Source organism: Psittacula echo (assembly GCF_963264785.1).
Source record: "Psittacula echo genome assembly, chromosome: 5".
In the NCBI taxonomy this organism is placed as follows: Eukaryota; Metazoa; Chordata; class Aves; order Psittaciformes; family Psittacidae; genus Psittacula; species Psittacula echo.
In genome coordinates this window covers 28,331,451-28,353,350 of record NC_137739.1, presented here as the reverse complement: position 1 = coordinate 28,353,350, position 21,900 = coordinate 28,331,451, and the positions used below count along the sequence as shown (strand labels likewise).

The following is a 21,900-nucleotide window of genomic DNA, read 5'->3' as shown; positions in this document are numbered from 1 at the left end:
AAACTAATGACTATATGAGAGACCATGGTAATGTCCAGCCACAGTTTTCATGCTTGTATTTCTCAGAAAATATTTATCTGGGAAGGCCAGATCTATGGGGTTTATTCTGAGACTTGTAAGAGAGTTGTCTGAGGTTGGACTCTGTAAGTTTGTGATATTATGATATTCAAATCTTTTGCCTGACAGATGGTTGGGGCTGACCCGGACAATCCTGGGTGTGGTGTGTTTCTCAGGTGTCTGAGTTAGAGTACAGCCTGGCCTCCTGAACACCTGGGTAGGTCCAGCAGATATGCGGGCAGGACAGTTTGCTCTGTGGTCAGGCTTTGCAGATGGTGCCAGCTCCATTGCTTCTGCCTTCCCACAGCACCACTTAGAGGCCTGCAGGGGAATGAACTTTTCAGGTCTAAACATTCTGGCTTAGCTACCATTCCCAGTATCATCCTCTCCCAAGGAGAGGAAATCAGAGGATCTACATGGCAAATATGAAGTACCTAGGGCTAGCTTAAAGGCTAGTGAAGTCTTTGTCAGTCTGTGTCTGGGTGATGTGAATATCCTCAGTATCACAGACTGGATTTGACAGAAAAAGCCTAACAACCTTTCATTCATTTGTATTGCCACCTCAAGAGACAGTTCTTGTGATACTGTTGTAGCAAAAACGATACAGAGCATGAAGAGGAGAACCAACTGTTTTCTTACAGTTAGCTCAAAGTTGCCACCTGGTCAGTAAATGAGAGTCACAAAGCTGGCTACACCAGCCTTGAAATGGTCGATCAGGAAGAGCTTAGTAGGTCAGTCCCTCAGAGGAGGGTGACGAGACTCTGGCACAGGTTGTCCAGAGAAGCTGAGGCTGCCCCATCCCTGGCAGTGTTCAAGGCCAGGTTGGACGGGGCTTTGAGCAACCTGGTCTAGTGGAAGGTGTCCCTGCCCATGACAGGGGGTTGGAACTGGATGAGCTTTAACGTCCCTTCCAACCCAAACCATTCCAGGATTCTATGAAGAGAAGTACCTTGGGCTCAAGCCTACCAAATTTCCTGGACAACAGTCAATTCCTGACTTGCATTTCTGTGGTCTTAATTTAGCTGTTTGGCAACTATCAATGTGGCAACTCTGAAATGGCTGTTTTCAGTCTTACCAACAAATACATAACTTTCAGGCCTTGCACCTGACTTCATTAGAAGCAGCCCTGAACCTTTTGCATACCTTGGCTTTACTATTTCAGGGGTTGCGGTAAGAAGTTAAAAAAAAAGGAAATGTGGAACTAATATAGCTGTGCAAGAAACATGGAATTAGACATACCTTTGCAGGATTTTCTTTAGTGTTAAAAGGGTTTAATAAAAGAAAGGTGAGTGGGTGAAAACTACAGGAAGAAGGCAAACTTGGCAGCTTTTACTTGTGGTTTCCCTTGTAACTATTCAAAATGTTAGGCCTGATGTCTTCATCAAGTTTTCCACAATAAATTAACTTTAGCTGTAGCAGTCATTACTCTGCCGTTGTTTTTTATTAGTCACTATACCTAATAGGTCTTAAAATTCCATTACAGTAAACAGTCTTCAATCATTTATCAATTTTCAATGGTTATGTTCCTTTGTCCTTCCAGATATTCAGCTGACTTAGATATGATAATTTGATATGAAAAGACTAGAGCTAGTACTTGCTGGGTTAGAGATAAAAAGTCTGGGAGTATCCAGACCACACTGCAGACAATCTCATCCTCAGACTGGGCTATTCTCAGCCAGTTTGTTTGCTGTTTGCCAAAGTCATGGTAAAAGTACAGGCAAACATAAATATATAGGTACATTTTTAGGTGTACTTTTTTCCTTTTAATGTATATAAACAGATAACAGTCTAGAACATTAACGCCCCGTGTATCACTTGTAGCATTCCTCTACACTGAAAAAGGCACTGCATTGGACAGAGAATTAAGTATTTCCCATTGTATTGTCAACTACAAGACTGTGTAAAACACCACCAGCATGCACTAAGGTTACAGATGATAGAAAAAGCGTGTCACCAGAGAGCCAGGACCTATGTATATGACATTCCTTTGCATATATTATTAGAAATCTATGGATTTCAAAGTGATTACCACAGCTACTGAGAAGACATCCAACCCAAAGCTTCACATTTTACGGTCTGTAGAGACAAGGCCTACGAGTATTTTGAACTGACCTCACAGTAACTATCTGGCCTCCATCCAGCTCAATTCCATTCATCTGTGCTATGAAGATTGCAGCCACAGCTTCATAAAGGGCAGTTCCATCCATGTTAATAGTTGCTCCAACCGGAAGAACAAACCTTGTTACACGCTTATCAATGCCTAGATTTTCCTCAAGGCACCGGAATGTGACAGGTAATGTTCCAGCACTGAAGGACAGAAAGCAAAAGAGTAGAGAAGGCATAATTACAGTATAATACACATACATAAGGGAAGAAAGTCAGATATTCTGCTATCATTGTCTACACTTTCTACTTCCACTTTCTGCTGTGATTCAAGTGGGTTTTAGCCAATTTTTAAATTAAGCCTTCATTTAGCTGGAGGTGGGCCAACACATGAACATGACTTGAAGTAGGGATGAGAGCTTGAGAGAGTGTAGATGAACATTTCAGACTCATTTATGCATTATTCCTTGTATTTTGTTCAAAAGGACAAGTTCCAGATGTTTTCTGATGGACAGAACTATAAGCATAGGGACAAATCCTAAATGTCTTTGATTGTGAATTTGCTCCAACTGGACAAAACAGTGCTGCATTAAGGAATGAAAAAGCTAGGCAAAAAGATACAACTAATCAAGTTCCCAGACACTGGAGGACAGGAAGGATATAAAACACAGCTGAGGACAGGAAAAGATGTGAAAGATGGCTGGAAGAGGGGAACAGCTCCTTGTACAGATCCACAGTGCCTTGCTGGATTTAAAATGAAAGAGGGAAGATTTAGTTTCAACATAAGGAAGAAGTTCTTCACTATGAGGGTGGTGAGCTACTGGCACAGGTTGCCCAGAGAAGCTGTGGCTGCCTCATCCCTGGCAGTGTTCAAGGCCAGGCTGGACGGGCCTTGGAGCAACCTGGTCTAGTGGAAAGTGTCCCTGCCCGTGACAGAGGGTTGGAAATGGATAAAGTCCCTTCCAACCCAAACCAGTATATCATTCAATGAACAGTTCAGGCTATTAAATGCACTTCCTCAAAAATTCACTTTCATCAAAAATTACTGCTGAAAACAAATATATTCTTTTTTCCTGTAGATTCAAATATCTCCTACTTTCTTCAGTATCAGGTCTGCCTGCCTCAGGCAAAGGAATTGCTGCAACAAGCATGAAACTCAACACACGAACATGTTTTGGTTTCTTACTTTTTTGTATTCTCTCTCCACTTGGTGGAGCAAATCTATTGTGGTTGATTTGCTTCAGCTGGCAGAATTTCTCAAAGGTCTTCACTACTGTATCCCACTCATTCTGGTGTCATTGCCCCTATAAAAATACTAATTTGCTCATAGAAGAGTAAAGGACTAGACTCACCATATTTTCTCACATAAATACTTACAGCATATTCTTGCTAGTGCCTTGCAACTTCGGGGTCTTTCCAACTCATTCATTCATCCACTACCATAGAGATGCTAATTGGGTACAAAAAAATGCAATCTTTCCATTTTACAGATAATTAAACCATGGAAAAGGGAGATTAAGGAATGATTGAGATACCTAACTGTATATAACTATATAGTGTTACATTAAATGTCCTAGGTTATCAGGAAGAAGCACATGAGGCTGACCTATCTCACATGGGATCTATGGAAAACTCAAACCGTTCTGGACTGACAGATGCCCAAATCACTCCTCTTGTCTCACATCTATGGAAACACGAGTCAGAAGATATAAACTTTTAGATCCCCATCTTGTGCTCAAATGATTGGACCATTGTCTATTCACAGACGTGATTTTTTTAACAGACTTTGATAAGCCACATAGACGGTAACAAACACTTGTGTTTTTAGCATTTTTACAAATATATTTGTATTTCTTTACAGTGGATTTAATCATAGATAATCAAATGCTTAATATTCTGTGCATTTAGCTAAATCAGAGAGAATTCATACTTTCTAAAACCAGTGTAATATATTCTCTCATGAGATACTCTAGCGCCTATATTTATAGCAGATAGCAGAAAATATCTAGTGAGTCATTAATCAATAATTAGTAGGCAGTTTTCAAGTCAGTTCCAGGATCACTTTGTCTCCTACAGAAAAGATATTCTGATATCTTACCAACAGAAAAATAGAATAGGAAATGTAGTTCATGGATACACACTGAAACTCAGCCAGATACAGTTCTTTTTCTTCAGAGGTGCAAGTCCTATCTGACGTTTACTGTCACAAATCAGATCATCAGTACAAAATGCGTACCAGCCATGGCCTACCGTTGTTGCAATGAACCCCAGCTGGCTCAGGAAGCAGGAACTACGCAAATATCTTTCCCCTTCAGTTCTGCCACCATAAGCAACAACAGGTGAGCAGGCCATGGAGACAAGGTTTCTTTATTGGAAGAGCAAAATACATAGATGCCTTCCATGATTCCTCAGCCTGGCCAAAGAGCTTTAACAGGTTGCTGAATAGGAACTATCTGCAACTTCCAGGGGTGCCAGGTTAGACCATATGATGGTGATAACTGTCCTGCGGTCTCACGTCTGTGGTGCTATGTCCACATCTGTTTAGCCGGTAATTCAGATCTGGATAGCAGTCAGGTGGTAAATGTAGTGTCCAGGTAAATCCATATGCTGGTGTCCTGGGTTCAGCAGCAGCAGTCAGCTTTCTCCTTCTTAGTAGCTGGTGAAGCGCTGTGGTTTTGACTTTCGGCCTGGGAATAATACTGATAAAGCCGATGTTTTCAGTTGCTGGTCAGAATGTTTACCCTGACCAAGGACTTTGTGAGTCTCATGCTCTGCCAGGGAGGAGGAGAAGCCGGGAGGAAGCAGGGACAGGACACCTGACCCAAACTAGCCAAAGAGGTATTCCATACCACAGCATGTCATGGCCAGGGATGTAACTGGGAGTTACCCGGAAGGGCATGTTCTCTTTTTTCTGTCGGGCTCTTTTCCGGCGGGCGGTATCGTATTCTCTTCCCTTGTTATTTCTCTTATCATTATTATTATTGGTGGCAGCAGTAGTGATTTGTGTTATACCTTAGTTACTGGACTGTTTTTATCTCAACCCGTGGGAGTTACATTCTTTCTATTCTCCTCCCCATCCCTCTGGCGGGTGTGGGGGGAAGTAGACTGCATGGTTCTAATTTACGGCCTGGGCTTAAACCACGACAGTTCTTTTTTTGAGTCCATTCGGTTTGATGTGATAGATCATCTCTACGATGGCTGATTCCCTCAGAGACTGGATGCCTTTGTCTAAAGTAGTCCACTTGGCCGAACGACTCGTAACATCGTCCTCCATACCAAAGAGGCTTTTAAGACTTAGAATCTCTTACATCTTTCCACTTTGGTGCTCCAGCAGGAAAATATTACTTCATGCTAATAGACCCCCATGAATGCTGTGTATGGACACTGTAAATCTGATAATGAAAATCTAAGTGGAAACTCAAACGCTTCAATGAACAAAAGCCTTAGGGAAATTGTGGTTTAGTGAAACTCCTGGCCAGACTGTATCTCCTATAATCTGCATTGTTTATCACAGAGCCACAGAATTATTGAAGTTGGAAGGCACCTCTGGAGGTTACCTATTCAAACCACTTTACTTTAGGCAGAGGCAGCTAGGACAGGTTACCGAGGGCCATGCCCAAACAGGTTCTGTGTATCTCCAGGGACAAAAACTCCATGACTGCTCTGGGCAATCTGTGCCAGCTTTCAACCAGTCACAGTGAATCACAGTAAAGAGATTATTCTTGTATTCAGATGGAATTTCATGTGTTTCAATTTGTGCCTACTGCCCCTCATCCTGTTGCTGGGCATCACTGAGAAGAGTCTTGCTTCATCTTCTCTACACTGTCCCATCAGATATTTACGCATGTGAGTAAGATCCCCTCAGAGCCTCTTCTTCATCAGGGCAGAAGTTATGCAGTAGAGTGATTTGTGTTGGCCAAAAGAGGCAGATGAATTACAGTTCTTTCAAGGCATTCCTGAAATCATAATGCTACTTTTCTGATGGTCAGTTTTGAACTACGCTTTTTTGTTTTCACCTTTTTAATTAAAATGTAAGATTATATTTTCTTCATAAATAAAACATTTCTTGAAGAAAAACACTTTAAAATATGGTATTTAACTGAAAAATATTTTTAACACAAATCTACTGACTGCCCCAATGCAAAATATCAACATATTACTGACAGGTAAGTTGCCTGCATACTTTGTTGAGTCTGTTCTGTTCATTAGCAATGAGTTGGAAAGTGCTCAGCTCTTCAATAAAGTCCCCTTACTCTGCTAAAACAGATAAAAGAATGAGGTTTTTTTTTTATTTCTTTCTTGAAGCCTAGCACTGTTTATTTTTTTCCCCCAAATGCAATGAGACTGGTATTAACATGCTTTCAAAATAAATAGAATTATCACTGTTTCCTAGGTGAGGTACAAGTACAGGGTAACACAATTTGCACAAGTCATTTGGTCAATGCCAGAATGGAAAATAAAGAGTGTATCTCTCAACTCTTCGCAGCTGGCTGTACAACCTCTCTATAAAATCCTGAGGCTGTGTGGTTATTTTCATTTATTTCAACATGCTGGATTAAAAATAGTTTTTATTCAATGGCATAAGATGATTTTGCAGCAAAGAGCAGAACAGCACATGTACTATCTCTAAACAGCAGCTAAGAATCTGCTAAAAAATAAAGCAAGACGTTATTTCTCAATTGTACCTGGAAGCTGTGCCTAGCGCTGTGATCCATGCCTGGAAAATCCCAGCAAGGAAGGAAAATGGGCTTTTCCGTGTTATCACAAAGTAGAGCAGAGGCAGGAAGATCCCTCCATGAATGAGAAGACCCACAATCACAGTGACCATGTACATGCCAAGTTGTCTAGCAACTACTTCTAAGTCCTTGATTGCAATGATTTTTCCACAAATGAGACAAGCAATACCCAAAGGGGAGTACCTGGAGAAAGAGAACAAGCATAAACGAGAACCAGTCTTTGCCTTGTAGTCATAAAAATTGTGCTCAACAGAGTAGAGACTGGAGGAAGGGTAAGCGGCTCTCAGGCTCAACACTGAGATGCAGTTCAGGAATTGATGGAAATTCAATGAATAGCTTTCACATCTTTTAAAAAATCATGGTTATCTCCAGGAAATGCCTCATCTACTTCATTTTATTCCATCCCATCGAATGGAACATGCATTTCCTGAAAAGTCTTCGATCCTGGAATAACATTGTACAAAAATACTAGAATGTTACGCAGGCTTGGATCATTATGAAGATTGGTTTAGTACTTGTTTTTAATACATAACTTTTACAACCCATTGCTTATCTGGTTTCAGAGAGTTGCATTATTTGCTTCAGATAAATTGTTTGTTGAAATGAATCACTTATCCTGAAGGCTGCAAATGTTTCTGTTATGTTCTTTAAATAATTTGGACAAATGTTTTTCAGTTCATGGATTCTTCATCAATTATGTGCTTTACTTACTTAGGGCAGGGGTTTTGTCACCTCAGTCATGTGACTCCCCAATGGCATAAACAGATCTTTTAAATAGGGTGATAATAGTAGCACAAGTTGATAATAAAAAGATTTGAAATTAATTGATATTCTTTAAAAAATGTAATAGTGAGAAATCCCTGAAAGTGCATGGATTGAGCATTTATACATACACTGATAATTATCTTATATAATTTTAAATGACATTCATTTTATCTGTTTCATAAAACGTAAGCAGGAAGCAATGTGTGTAACAGTGGAGAAAGAGTAAACAAAATGGTTCTCTGAAAATAAATGGTAATGCATCTTTTCAAAAGGAATTTGTGATTTGGATGCTTAATTAAACACCATACAAAGGAAACTGACTTTCAGAGTAAAGGTGCTTCATATTTTATGTAAGAAACATCTCAAGAAACATCTCACGGTCTCTCAGGCAATGCGCCCCAAACCTTGAAAGAACACTTGAAATGCAGGGCCAGCTGTTACAGCAGTTATCATAAAAGCCATGTTTCAATGAACTTGACAAAGCATATATATTATAAAGAATTACATGGTATCAGAGCCAGACGTCTGCTTTGTTTTATGTTCATGTAGCAATGCCATGCTCCTGAGAGTCTGGAGTTGCCACGGGGGTTACAGTTCTCTGTGCAGAGAAATCATAAACCAAACAGAACGTAACCCTGCATAAAGAAGTGCATTTGACTTTATAAACACACGTTTAAAAAACTGCTTTGGGCCACAACAGTTCTTTAAAAATTCTAGACACAGATGAACAAGTGGAATTCTCAACATCAGCCACCTCTCTCAAGAAGAATAAAAAGCACATCAGTAAAAAAAAAAAAAAACATTTATAGTGAATATCTTGAATCTTGCATGATTTCCTGCTATTACAACACTACTAGAGACAATTTATACTGTAGGCAAGGCATTGTGTCTTGGGTGTACTAATTGGTGCTAAGTAAGAGTAAATTCTAGCTCTTGAAGTGTTATGAGAGTATAGTCACTATCTCTCTACAGACTTGAGAACAGCAAGGTTTTGTAAATAAAACCAACTGCATTTTTATGCAGCAACATTGCTTATAGAAAAGCAGAAACACACAGGAATGAAAGTAATTGCTTCATGTTCTTTCTTTTGCTCATTTCCACATCAGTGTCACTATCTGCATCACTCTTGCAAAACAGTCTCCCTTTGAAACACTGATGATGCTGGATACTTGCACCTTAGGCACCCTGCTTCCTTTTCTACCAACTGTGTCCATCTGGAGCCTCAGAGAAGAGGCATACTGCAGGCCTGTAACTCAGGATACACGTGTTGTATTAGAGTGCCTATTTCTGCTCTCAAAGACCTGGGAGATACGAAACACAGCAGTATAATGTCTTTTTAAGTTCTGAAAAACTGGATTTGTGCGATATGGCCGCACTTGGCACTGTGCACAAACAGCTCTGGGAAGCCCTTGGAAGAAACACCTCAAGAAAAGGGAAAAAAAAAAAAAAAAAAAAAAAAAGAGAGAGAATCCCCTTCCAGAAATGTGAACAAGGGCTCAGCCTTAATTGGGTAAAATCATCCCCTTGAAGGCAAGCAAGGCCCTGTTATTACAAATGGGTCTACTTTCAGTGACCCCATCGTGGCAAGGCTGTAAGACACAGATTCTGCAGAAATGGGTGGAGGGACTACGCAGCACTGAAAACTGCTGGAATTTTATTTGGTAGTAAAGTATTTTTACTACAGAAGACAGTGAATAAAGTGTGTCTGCAGGCTTCTTTGTAATCGTACCTCCTAGCTAATACCCTGCTAGCCTCCCAGGAAGATTTGGATATTCTGATGTGGGGTGTTCTTGCTTGCTTACGTGTCTTTCTGTGTAATGAACTTCCATAATCAATGTGGTATTTGAAGGCCATTGATGGTACCTGCATGCCTTGGATTTAATTAATAATAATTCAGAAATTTTTCAAATCGAGTTCTAAATAATCCTCACCCACTACAAATAATGCTGCCATGGTTCTAACACACCTGTTAAGGCTGTAAAAAATGAACTATTTAATTACATTGCTTACTAACAAATTGTGGTCTCTATGTGCTATATTAAGGGTTTATAAGGTTGTTTCAAATATTTTTTTGTTCCAGAAGTTAAAACTTCAAACTTACCACATGATCATAGTTACCAACTTCATTACAATCTCATTCAGGATGTTGAAGAAATCCACCATCATCTTGGCCTGTTCTCCCATTTTCCCCATAGCAATGCCAAAAGCAATAAAGAATCCTATCAAACCTATTGGAAAAAAAATCACAGGACAAAAAAAAAAAGCACAAGTAAATCCATGGATTTTAGGAAGGTTTTGAACCTGGTCAATGCCTTGATACTACTTGCTAATACAGTTGTCAGACCTATAAAGTATTACACACCTCTTGGGAGTTTTTAATATGAAGTCACTCTCCACTTACATGATCATAATCAGCACATCTTTTATTCTTCAATATTTTACTAACTTCCAATTTCACAGCCCAACTATGTGGTGTTCTTTTTTTCTTTTTTCCTGAACTGATCCAATCATCAAAGATATACCCTAATCTTCTCAGTGCCATGCAACTGTTAGAAACCTCATAGCCCCTGGCAGATGGGAGAGGCAATATAGTGCTGTACCATGACTTTTCATTGTTGTTAAAACAGTCACTAGAGACCAGGAGTGTTTTTCTCAAGCTTTACAAAAGCTTCTTGACAGATTCAACCTACAGACTAGTTAATCAGTCTTGGAGTACAGGGAAAGGCAAAAGCAGCCCTGGAACATAAATTTCACAGGCCAGGAGCATTCCAGTTAAATGAAGAAAGGGGCTGTGGGAGGAGAAGAACGGATAGGGACTTCTAACAAGAGCATGAAGTGACAGGACAAGGGGAAATAGCTTTAAACTGACAGAGGGGAGATTTAGATTAGTCATCAGGAAGTTCTTCCGATTGATTCGGAGAAATCTCCAGGAACTTGCCAACAAAGTTTAAATTGACAAGCAGGTATTCTTTATTGCGGCACCAGGACCTGGGCTTGTTCAGACTGGAGAAGAGAAGGCTCCTTCAGTGGAGACCTTAGGGAGGCTTCCAGTGCCTAAAGGGGCTGACAAGAAATCTGGAGGGGGGCTTTTGACAAGTTCCTGTAGGGACAGGACAAGGAGGAATGGCTTTAACCTGACATTTAAAGGAGACATTTAGATTAGATATTAGGCAGAAGTTCTTCCCTGTGAGGCTGGTGAGGCCCTGGCACAGGTTGCCCAGGGAAGCTGTGGCTGCCCCATCCCTGGCAGTGCTCGAGGCCAGGTTGGACGGGGCTTGGAGCAACCGGGTCTAGTGGAAGGTGTCCCTGCCTGTGACTGAGGGTTGGAACTGGATGAGCTTTAAGGTCCCTTCCAACCCAAACTGTTCTAGGATTCTAGGATTCTATGATTTTACTTTAAGCTAAACCACAGAACTCCCATTAAGCAGATTAATCTCACTGAAACCAGCAATCAGGGGATACATGATCATAGAATTCAGTAAGAGCAACATTTGGTTCCTAGATTTAAATGCTTAGGTGTGAAAGTCTGGAGCATTGGACTAGCAGTGTGAAAAACCAACTGAGTGAATCTGTCATGTATTACTTTGGAGATGTATCTCTAATGCTAACCTTTAACATCCAGCAATTTTCAGTGGGATTAGTAACCGATACTGAAACAGTTTGAATCGTCAGCCACCCTTTGAGGCAGATAGTCTATCATAATATGATTTCAGCATTTAAAATATGTGTGAACTCAACTGGGAAATTCCTAAGGAAAAACCCATCAGGACACAAAAGTATTCAAGAGAAGGGAATTTCAGCTACTGGTACTCTGGGAAAAGACAAGCTGTCCCATATCCTCACACTGGGTTTAGCAACCAGATATTTTATTTCTTCCTTTTTTAATCCAATCTCCTGGATATGAAGTAATTTCTTAGCGCTAAGCTATCTTTGTTGAGTCACTTGAATAGGGAAGTGAAGCGTATGTTTGTGTGCTGTGAAGCACAGAGAAATTATTGAAAGCTTTTCAGTCAAAGACCAAGTAACTTCCTGGAATTCAGACACTGCACCAGAATATGTTAGTAGGTGGTTTTGTTCGTTAATTCCAAATGAGCTGCTGTATTAGTCATAAGAGTCAAGTTGGTTCATATTTGCAGGAATTTGCCTGGCTTGTACAGTTTATGCAAGCTGGCTGGCAATTCCCCAATTTTCTCTTCTTCATTCAAAACCAAACAAAACTCTGGAACATTTGAGTCATTGGTCAAAATACTACAGCAAATCCCCCACCTAAACTATGTATTTCCTTTATGTGGGAATTGTATTCAGCCTTCTATCTCTTTTCTGTAACAGTTCCTGCACAAAAAAGTCCAGCACTAAATGCAATGCACCTCTCACATGAGAAATATTGTTTTGCTTTAATGCATAAGCTCTGGGAAAGAAAAAAAGCAGGTGAGTATAACAGCATGAGCAATGATCTGCTGCCTCACGCAGGGTGCAATTTGCAGCTTTGAAAGAAAGCAGCTCCTCTGCCCACAGACACTGAATGGAAGAGTGCGGAGGTGGCTGAAACAGTGGCTCTTGTAAAGCCAGCTGCTTCACAGAGAAACAAATCATCTCTGATCAGCTCTGGACAAGGGCCTGTAGTGACAGGACAAGGGGGAATAGCTTTAAACTGACAGAGGGGAGATTGAGATGAGATCTTAGGAAGAAGTTCTTTCCTGTAAGGGTGGTGAGGCCCTGGCACAGGTTGCCCAGAGAAGCTGTGGCTGCCCCATCCCTGGCAGTGTTCAAGGCCAGGTTGGATGGGGCTTGGAGCAACCTGGTCTAGTGGAAGGTGTCCCTGCTCGTTGCAGGGGGTTGGAACTGGATGAGCTTTGAGGTCACTTCTAATCCAAACCATCCTATGGTTCTGTGAGCTTGCTGGTGCTATTTCACCTATGTCTAAACAAAGCAGCTGCTGCCAACCGTCTCACCAACACCTGGAGAAGCTCTGCAGGCACAGCAGCCACAGTGTCAGCAGAAGCAGCACATCAGCTGCAAGGAATGTGTAAGGGGCCATTTATCTGCCCCTAAATAGTGATGGCCCAGTGGTGAGATTAAGCAGTGGTTGAGATACTGCCACATACTGTTCCACTTTGAGGATGACTCTATAAACATAGGTGTCAGCCTGTGGGCATGCTGCCACAGAGTATGTGTATCTTTAAGTGTAGACATGCCAATGAGGCTACAAATTGAGGGCTAATTTGTGTCTGAGTTCACCCACATCCATAAAGTAAGAAGGGGAATGAGGAGCACTCCTTTCTGGGCTGACAAAACAGTGAGTTTACACACAGAGAAGAAAACAGAAATGGTTTGGTGGCTCTTCGTTCCCGTGTGCCCCTGACCCAGCTCAAACAGGTACCTCAGGAAGGGGTGGGAGATGGCAAAGCCTTCATATCACCCCCGCTTGCTGGCTCATCTAGCCAAGATGGCACAATGTCAATTGTTCATCATTTGCAGCTGGTAAAGGTCAGCAGACGAGATGAAAGGAGGGAGCTCTGACTCAGAGACATGTCAAGCCTCCCTGGATTTTTTTTGGATGGTGTGGTTCACACCCCACCTCTCATTGCAGGCTCTGCCTCAAGCCAAGTTCTAGTTCAGTGTGCCTGAGACACCTACTGGAAACAGCTGAGCTCAAATTCATCAGCGGGTGGATAGAGGTGGCTCTGGAAGCTCTCCTTCATACTGTTCAGCCAATAAGTGTTAGTTTTAGTCTAGGTAGGCTACTTCTAGGATGAAAGGATACCTCCTGCATGCTTCTTCACCGTACTTCAATTAATACCTGCAAAGCTATGGAATAATTCACTTGCTTGTTTCTGTGACTCAGTCGTATTTCTCAGAAGACCATTAGATTTTTATCTCAGAGATCAGTGGGCAGCCCAGTAGGTGATAATGTTTGCTGATTATTTGGGGAGATTAAATTTGCACTGAAGAGGAAATCAGAAAAAACACTGGTTACCCAGTCACAGCCAAAAGCTGTGTCATACAATATGATGTACGTATTTGACAGGCAAAATTTTTCCTACCCAGGACATTCATGCCATCCTTAAATTCAAGTCCCTTCTTAATGACCAGCTGGGCTTCTGGTGATGCTTCGCGCACTGTCTCATTCATCAGAGCAAAAGCAGAGTCAGTAACATTAGGTGTTTCTTCTATGGGTGGTGGCACCAGCACTTTCTTGGTGACAGTTTGGATCTGAAGGCAATAGAAAGGGAGGATGAGAATGGAAACAGACTGAATGTAATCCATATGGGAGATCAGGAAAAAATAATAAAAACAGTCTTTACTTGAAATTCCAATGAACTATGTTTTTTAAGGATTAGACATGCATTCCACAACCTCTTACCCCTCTTCCAAAAATAAGTTTGTTCTTCAATCATTCCAAGTGTCACAAAGTCCTGGGAGTCTTCCTCGTGACTTTAGTGTGAAAAGTATGGCAAATACTTTTTCCTTACCACTACATTGTAATCTTTTACAGCCAGTTAGCCCCTTTGATCTGATGGGTCACAAATGGTGCTTCACAGATTGTATGTTACACATTGATACCGTTTATTTAGAATCAAAAGACAGGCTCCTCTAAGATCAGTCACAGCAGCAACTCTGCAGCAAGGCTTGTTATTCAGTTTTGGTCTGCCCAGCTACAGTTATAGTTTGATTGTTAAGTCAAAACAAAAACTTAGGGCATTTCCAACACTTCACTTGGTGACTGCAAGAGCTCGAAATGAAATATACAGTCCTCCGAGCTCTCTAACTAAAATACTGTGAGTAACAGATAAAAGAAAAATCATCAAAGCTGCCAGATACCTATTAAATCAAATCTGACCACCTCAAAAAGAGACAACATCAGCATCTGAATGGATCTGTAACCTTCCTGGCGCATGAAAGACAGAGTCAAGGGAAAGCTACAAAGGAATGGTAGGGGAGAAACCAGCTTGAGTCTACAGTTAGGAAAAAAGGAGGAAGAAAGGGAAAAAAGAGAGATCTGTGACTTGCTGCTTTCAGAAGGGTTATTTTCCTCCTGCTTCACACCTTGAGCCTTTCCTGCTGCTTCATGGCTTTGGGATCAGCAAAATGGTTAGAAAGCTATGACCGGTTTGCCATGGTTTCCCATCTGCTCCCTACTTCCTTTGTTCTTAGAAACACATTTGAGCAAGGCATCAGAAATGGTACATTAGCTTTTCAAATAACATGTGTACCTCTTTCCTCTTGAGTTGGACATTTTAGTTCTAAGGATGATGATCCAGATTCAATCCATGTATTTTAAAACCTTACGGTTGTTTGGTTTTTTGCTTTTTTGTATTCTTTCAGGTTTTGGGGTTTTTTTTAAAAAAAATGGTTTTAAAAACCTTGTGGTTTAAAAACCTGATAGTTTTTAAAATACCTTACGTCCCTCCTTTCAAACCCTGCTGTCTAAATCTAGAAAGGGAGATATAGACAGAAATTCTACACAGCTTTGTATGAGAAACTCTACAGTTGTCCTGAAACAACCCAACATTCCTGCATGTTTACATTAGAGTTAAATTTTATCTGAGCGATATTGTCAACACAATTTTTTTTTATGTGAGGTATCCAGAACGTAAGAATAGAGTCCCAGAAATTAAACTTAAAACGTTGAACTCTAAACACTCACAAATTCCACAACAGCCAAAGGTCCTCAGCCCCTCTTTGCACAAGGCCAGTCACTAAAAGTGCTGAGCTAAACATCAAATATGGATTCTGTCAACAACGTCTGAGGCCAGAAAACCATTTAAATACCACAGTCATATTTATAGATGATAGTCCCATTCTCTTTCATGGCACATAAGATCTTAAGTCTCTGATGGAACAGCCCTTTGCATTATAACTAAGATTTTCTTGTGGGTCATACAAAAATTCAAGAGATATTGAAATGCCATGATGGTCCAGAGTGCAGTTTGCAAAATTGCAAGCAAATCCCTTCATTGCTTTCTGCCTGGCTGCAAGGAAAGGCGTGTAAAACTCCCACAGACCACAGATACACAGTACCATTGCTGTGCACTCCTCAAGATCATTCTTCACAGGATTTCTGCAACAAATGGCTTCCTCCTAAGGCAACCTGATAACACTGAACACTCATGGAGAGACACTGTATACATGTAGGTAGAGAACACATATGCTGACACCATTAAAAGCAGTTAATTTCCCTCCTAAATAAAGAGAAAGAGAAGTAGAGCCTAATGCCTTAAGAAGAAGTTAAGGCTAATAGAAAGCATAAGTTCCATGTGGAAAGGAGTGTGACTTTGCAAATGAAATGTGGCTTTGTGGCAGAGGCTTTCATTGGCAATTAGGTTGGAATCAGATAAAATTAAAGACTGGAAAGCCAAAAAGTTCACCAGCTTTTTTGACTAAGTTTGAAAACCTGCAATGGACTTGGTGATCCATAACTAGTGAAATGACCTGAACATTGACATTACACACCCTGAAAAAGCAATATTAAGGATCCAAGGAAACTATCGGACACAGGTAGCTTAGCTGTTCTTTCTCCTGCTTTTAGTCACTTTGTTGAGATATTTGACCACTTTCAACTGACCAGAAATTTAATTCTCCTCTCTTTCACAGTTCAAATGAGGAAAAGGAAGAAAAAAACCCATATGCACCCTGCTCTCCCTTCACTCAATTTTGCAAAATTGTATTTGACATTACATGTGATGTTCAGCCACCCACAGTTTGACCACATAACTGACATTCCCATTATGATTTGGAAATATTGAGAATGTTCTGTCTTTAAACCCCCAAGGACTATGTGTTTTTATGTGGAAGCCCAAAGAACTGAAGCAATCCAAGCCCTTTAGGCAGCTTAGATTGCCCTCAATTCTTCCATCCCCCAAGGCCTCTTCTCCCATCCCCTCTTCACTTTATTCTTCAGCCATAACCACAGCTCCAGCTATCATGCCATTTCATATAGGAACACTTAAAAGCAGGTTTGGCAACAAACCCTGTTCCATAAAAAAAAAAAAAAAAAAAAAAAAAAAAAAAGAGAAAAAGAAAATAAGTCTGCATTATTGTGAAACAAAGTAGTTGTAGGAAAAAACAACTTACATAGAAGAAATATGCATAAGCAGAAATTAGGAATCAGGCACTGATCATGTATTTTATCCCTTAAAGTGAAGCTGTTTTGATTAAGCATTGGTGAAAACCTTTTTGACAAAATTATCCACCCTCAGGGCAAGCAGCACATGCTGCAAGCATCTTTCTTCTGAGGCATCCCAGGTGCCTCAAACCTGGCCTGATGGAGCCACATGTAGGTGGGTCAAACACTTCGCTGTATGATCCCCACCTGGTCTGTAATCTAATACAGCAATAGAAGTTATGAGAGGTTGAGTTTTGGGGTACATTTCCACTGGCAATGAGCTGAAATGAGGATCATCCATATATCAAAAATAGGGCATTACAAAACCATCAGCTCTGTAACTAACAACCAAGATCAAATATACCTGGGTGAAAGATCTCATAATGCATCAGCGGTTGATTCCCAAGCCAGAATTCATGATCATATATATTGTATAAAAGTGAGGGGAAAAAATTAAGTTTACTTAATGACAAACATAAAATCATCTTCTTAAAAAAAAATAAATCTATGAGTTTAAATAAAAAACAAAGCAGCTATAAATAACATTTTTTCATTTACCTGCTCAAGAATTAAGACCTGTATATCTGTTTGCTTCACCATTTCTGTCATTTACCTAAACAATAACATAGACAACCCTGGTGAGTAAAAGATGTAAAAAACATTACCAAGGATTAGAAAGATTTACCTGCTGAAAGCATGCTTGGACTAAATTTTCAGGGAACAGATTTCGGATCAGATCCAAGAAAGCATCCAGACTAGATACTTCATCGTTCTTCTTCCCTTGTCCAAGCTGTTTCCTGAGTTTTGGATTCCCTGGATGGATGGCTAAAACCAAAATCACACCCAGCACAGCAGCAATAATAGTGGTGGACATGTAGTAGACCATGGCTCTTGTACCCAATCGGCCACTCGCTTTAGCATCCAAACCAGACAGTCCTGCAGGTGTTTTATTTTAAGAAACAAACAAATATATTGAGGCTCAATATCGAACTCAATAATCATCAAATAAAATCTGTTATACTTTGCAAAGTTTAATGACCACATACAGGTGCCTACTTTTGTCCTTGTAAAATTCTCACCACTAGATAGATTCTCCCTCCAGTTCTTCTGTGAACAATGTCTGCTGCTACTAATTTGAAGAAAACCATTTAAGAGGTGACATTGATAAATAAAGAAGATATCCTACTATCTTTGCCCTTGATTGCCGCAAAATTAAAGCTGACACCATACCTTTAAGAAGGCTAGGCTCGTTAGTATCATGACATCTTATTTGTAAGGTCCAACCCAGGAATTAGGTGAAACAGCATATTAAGAAATTTCTGATGTTCAAGAAGGTAGTATGTGTACATGTGTTTGAAAAAAAATTCACTGGAGCATCTACACATTAAGGCAAATGAAGTTAATCAGAAATTAACTCTGAAATACACACTTCAACTGTAAAATCCCTACCAGGATCACACTATTATTCTTCTTACATTGGAAAAAGCAAACCAGGTGGTATCTGTAGCAAGCATCTTAAAGTATTTATGGCTAATAGATCTTACCTGTGATTAAACTGGAGATAATTAAAGGGAGGATCAGCATTTTTAGCATCCTCATAAGTATATCTCCTGGGAAGGCTATTAACATGATGATGTCAGGGTCAATAGGAGTTGCCAGACGAAGAAGACCCCCACAGACTGCACCCAGGATGACACCTAGAAGAAGAGTAAAAGAGAGCAGCTAGGTAACATAAATACACCTGAACATACATCAATTACTCTTAAGAATAGCCTGGAAGAAAAATGGTTACACAAGGCAGTAACAAGGAAGACTTTTGGTACAGAGACAGATTTTGGAAGGCTTATCCCCCTGATTAATACAAAGTTTTAACATGCTTATCATGTATCTTATGATGAAAAGAGAAGTTGTAGTTATGTAGAATCTTCTGCCAGCTGAGCTTACACCTGATGCACTATCCCGCAATACAAATTTGCTGCAAACCACAATGTTACTGAGGTTTATTAATACTGTGTAGGCCTTGCAATATATTGAGGGATAGTCACAGATAATTCATATCATTTTTCTACAGGCACCAAGACGTGATTTCTGTAAGGCCATAGAGAATTTATAAGAAAGCAGGGTTAGGACCCAGCTCTTCAGAGTATGACATCTAGCTTTCAATATAAGAATAATACCACCTGAAAACAAGGTCAGTGTGAGTAGTTATTTTACAGGCTAAGAAAAACCCTGCAGGAAAGATCGTCTTGTGCAGAAAATAGTCTTGTGAGGGAAACAGATTCAAGTTTCACTTGGGTGGTTTTAGAAGGGAGTGCCTGATCTGGAATAAGTTGAAGAAAACTCATCATAGTATCACAGAATGGTTTTGGTTGGAAGGGACCTTCCAAGGTCATCTAGTCCAACTCCCCTGCAATGAGGAGGGACATCTTCAGTTAGATCTGGTTGCCCACAACCACATCCAGCCTCGCCTTGAATGTCTTTGGGCTGGTGCGTCCATCACCTCTTTGGGAAACCGGTCCCAGTATTTTACCCTTGTTGTAAAAAATCTCTTCCTCTTGACATAAAAAGGACATGGAACTGTTGGAACAAGTCCAGAGGAGGGCCACAAGGATGATCAGGGGGCTGGAGCACCTCCCGTATGAAGATAGGCTGAGAAAGTTGGGGCTGTTCAGCCTGGAGAAGAGAAGGCTGCATGGAGACCTCATAGCAGCCTTCCAGTATCTGAAGGGGGCCTAAAAGGATGCTGGGGATGGACTCTTCATGAGGGACTGTAGTGACAGGACAAGGGGTAATGGGTTCAAACTTAAACAGGGGAAGTTTAGTTTGGATAAAAGGAAGAAATTCTTTACTGTGAGGGTGGTGAGGCACTGGAATGGGTTGCCCAGGGAGGTTGTGAATGCTCCATCCTTGGTGGTGTTCAAGGCCAGGTTGGTGAGGCCTTGGGTGACATGGTTTAGTGTGGGGTGTCCCTGCCCATGCAGGGGGGTTGGAACTAGATAATCTCAAGGTCCTTTCCAACTCTAACTATTCTATGATTCTATGATTCTTAGTACTCATCTATTACTCCTTCCCTTTAATGGTCTGCATCCTTTTCCTTGTGCTCACATTCTCAAAACACAATCCCTTCATTACTTAGGTGTTATCACTGTACAGATTTAAAGCCCTCTCTCCAGATTGGTAATGTTGAAGAATAATCTATAGGAGCAAAAAGGCCATGTTCACTTCCATAACATGGTCTTTGTGAATGGATATTTTATGTTTACATCCAGAATGCCTTTATTTTCTTGGTCCCAAGCCAAATTCTCAAGTGTAATAAAACTTGACAGCAAAGCCTAAATTATGATTTGCAGCAACTATGACTCTTTGAAGAATCAGTTTGATACAGTGGAAAATATATATGTATTTGAAATATTTTCTGGAACTGCATCAGGCACCTTCTAAATATGATTCAATTCAAATAAGTCTAAACATTTCAGTGGCATGAGTTTCGAAGGCTGAAAATTATGGATGTGAAATTTGCAGCTCAAGACCAGCTGCAGCTGGTCTTTAAAACAATAACAAAATAGCGTATGTGTATGAATTTGCTGCATTTGGCTGTTAGTCTTTCAGTGAAAATGAAACAGGCAGAGAGCCAGTGAACCACAGTAAAATGTCAAACCGTTCCATATTTGGAAGCTGCTAAAGCCAGAGGCAACATTCAGGATGAGATCACGGAGCGCTGGCTTACAAATACGAAGAGGGGACAAACCTTAAAAGCAGCAGAGGATGAACTGTGAGATAAAAGATGAAGGGAAGAAAATTTTGAAGAGTTTTGTCTTCCCCCCACAACTCCCCAAATAGCTTAGAAAAAAAAAATATGTAGTGCATTTAGTTCTACTGAATGACATTGATCTGACTGGCTTTGGGACTTAGATCACACTCCATTCAACACCAGATGTAGAAGGTATTGCAGTGGCGTGAGTTCGCTCCATGTTGTGTCAGTAACACTCTGCACACCTGAACTAAAGCGGAAGTGGAGAATCTTTGCTGGAGAAGGCTGCGGGGAGACTTCAGAGCAGCTTCCAGTGTCTAAAGTGGCCAACAAGAAATCTAGAGAGGGGCTTTTGACAAGGACCTGTAGTGACAGGACAAGAGCGAATGGCTTTGAACTGACAGAGGGGAGATTGAGATGAGATATAAGCAGAAGTTCTTCCCTGTGAGGGTGGTGAGGCCCTGGCACAGGTTGCCCAGAGAAGCTGTGGCTGCCCCATCCCTGGCAGTGTTCAAGGCCAGGTTGGACAGGACTTGGAGCAACTTGGTCTAGTGAAAGGTGTCCCTGTCCATGAGAGGGGGTTGGAATCAGATGAGCTTTAAAGTCCCTTCTAACTCAGACCAGTGTGTGATTCTATGATAATGCCTGTGGATGTCCTACTCTCTGGCTGTTCAGCTGTTCCAGCTGGGTCTTTGGGACTACATAGACAAATACAGATGCATACCATATATCCAGACCAGCAGAAGAAGCTTACCGAAGACGGTTAGGGTCAGGAGCAGATTCCTATGGAGCGACTGGCAGAACTGAACACATATGTTCCTGGATCTGTGCTCCACGGGACTTAAATGACTTTCATGCATCCGCACTTCTACTTGCTTAGGCATATTGTTGGCACTAGAATAAAAAATGGAAGTTAAGCAAAAGTTATAGCACAAGATGACAGAAGTGAGAGGAAAGTCTGGATTACTTCCACCATATATAACTGGGGAACCTGATGCATGTTCCATCGCCTTCCACGTTTCACAAACACTGTATATTAACTGCTATGGGGAAGTCTTTGAAATAGCAATGGCTTGTCCCTCTAAAGGTGTAGCTTTTAATGTATTTTTTTTGTCATCTCTCAAAAGGTAGGGATGTAAACAGAACTAATTCACTGGACACATCATCCCAACTTTTTCATGGACTCAACTGTTGGTTTTGAGCTGCAAAATTCACTTTCTCTCAAAATAATGGCTGTCTACTTAAAGTAGGAGAAATGGCTGGACAACAAACTTTCTATTAGCAGGAAAATGCAGATTTTAATACATTACATAATTCTAATTCAGGAAAAGAGTTTTAAAATGAGGATTTATTTGCATAATAAAGCATTCCATACTATTTTG

The 21,900-nt window shown here is 40.7% G+C and overlaps 1 protein-coding gene across 1 annotated transcript in view; it reads right to left on the bottom strand.

The window, feature by feature from the left end:
* SLC1A2 (solute carrier family 1 member 2) overlaps positions 1–21,408 on the bottom strand; it is a 32,679-nt gene extending 11,271 nt beyond the window's left edge. The window contains exons 1-7 of the mRNA XM_080618507.1: positions 21,273–21,408; positions 18,312–18,464; positions 17,453–17,703; positions 13,706–13,874; positions 9,763–9,889; positions 6,846–7,079; positions 2,170–2,364 (exon numbers count right to left, since the gene is read on the bottom strand). Of these exons, the coding sequence (XP_080474633.1) occupies positions 2,170–2,364; positions 6,846–7,079; positions 9,763–9,889; positions 13,706–13,874; positions 17,453–17,703; positions 18,312–18,464; positions 21,273–21,402 (1,259 nt within the window). The 5' untranslated portion in view covers positions 21,403–21,408. The remainder of the gene's footprint in view (positions 1–2,169; positions 2,365–6,845; positions 7,080–9,762; positions 9,890–13,705; positions 13,875–17,452; positions 17,704–18,311; positions 18,465–21,272) is intronic.
* Positions 21,409–21,900: the final 492 nt, after the last annotated feature.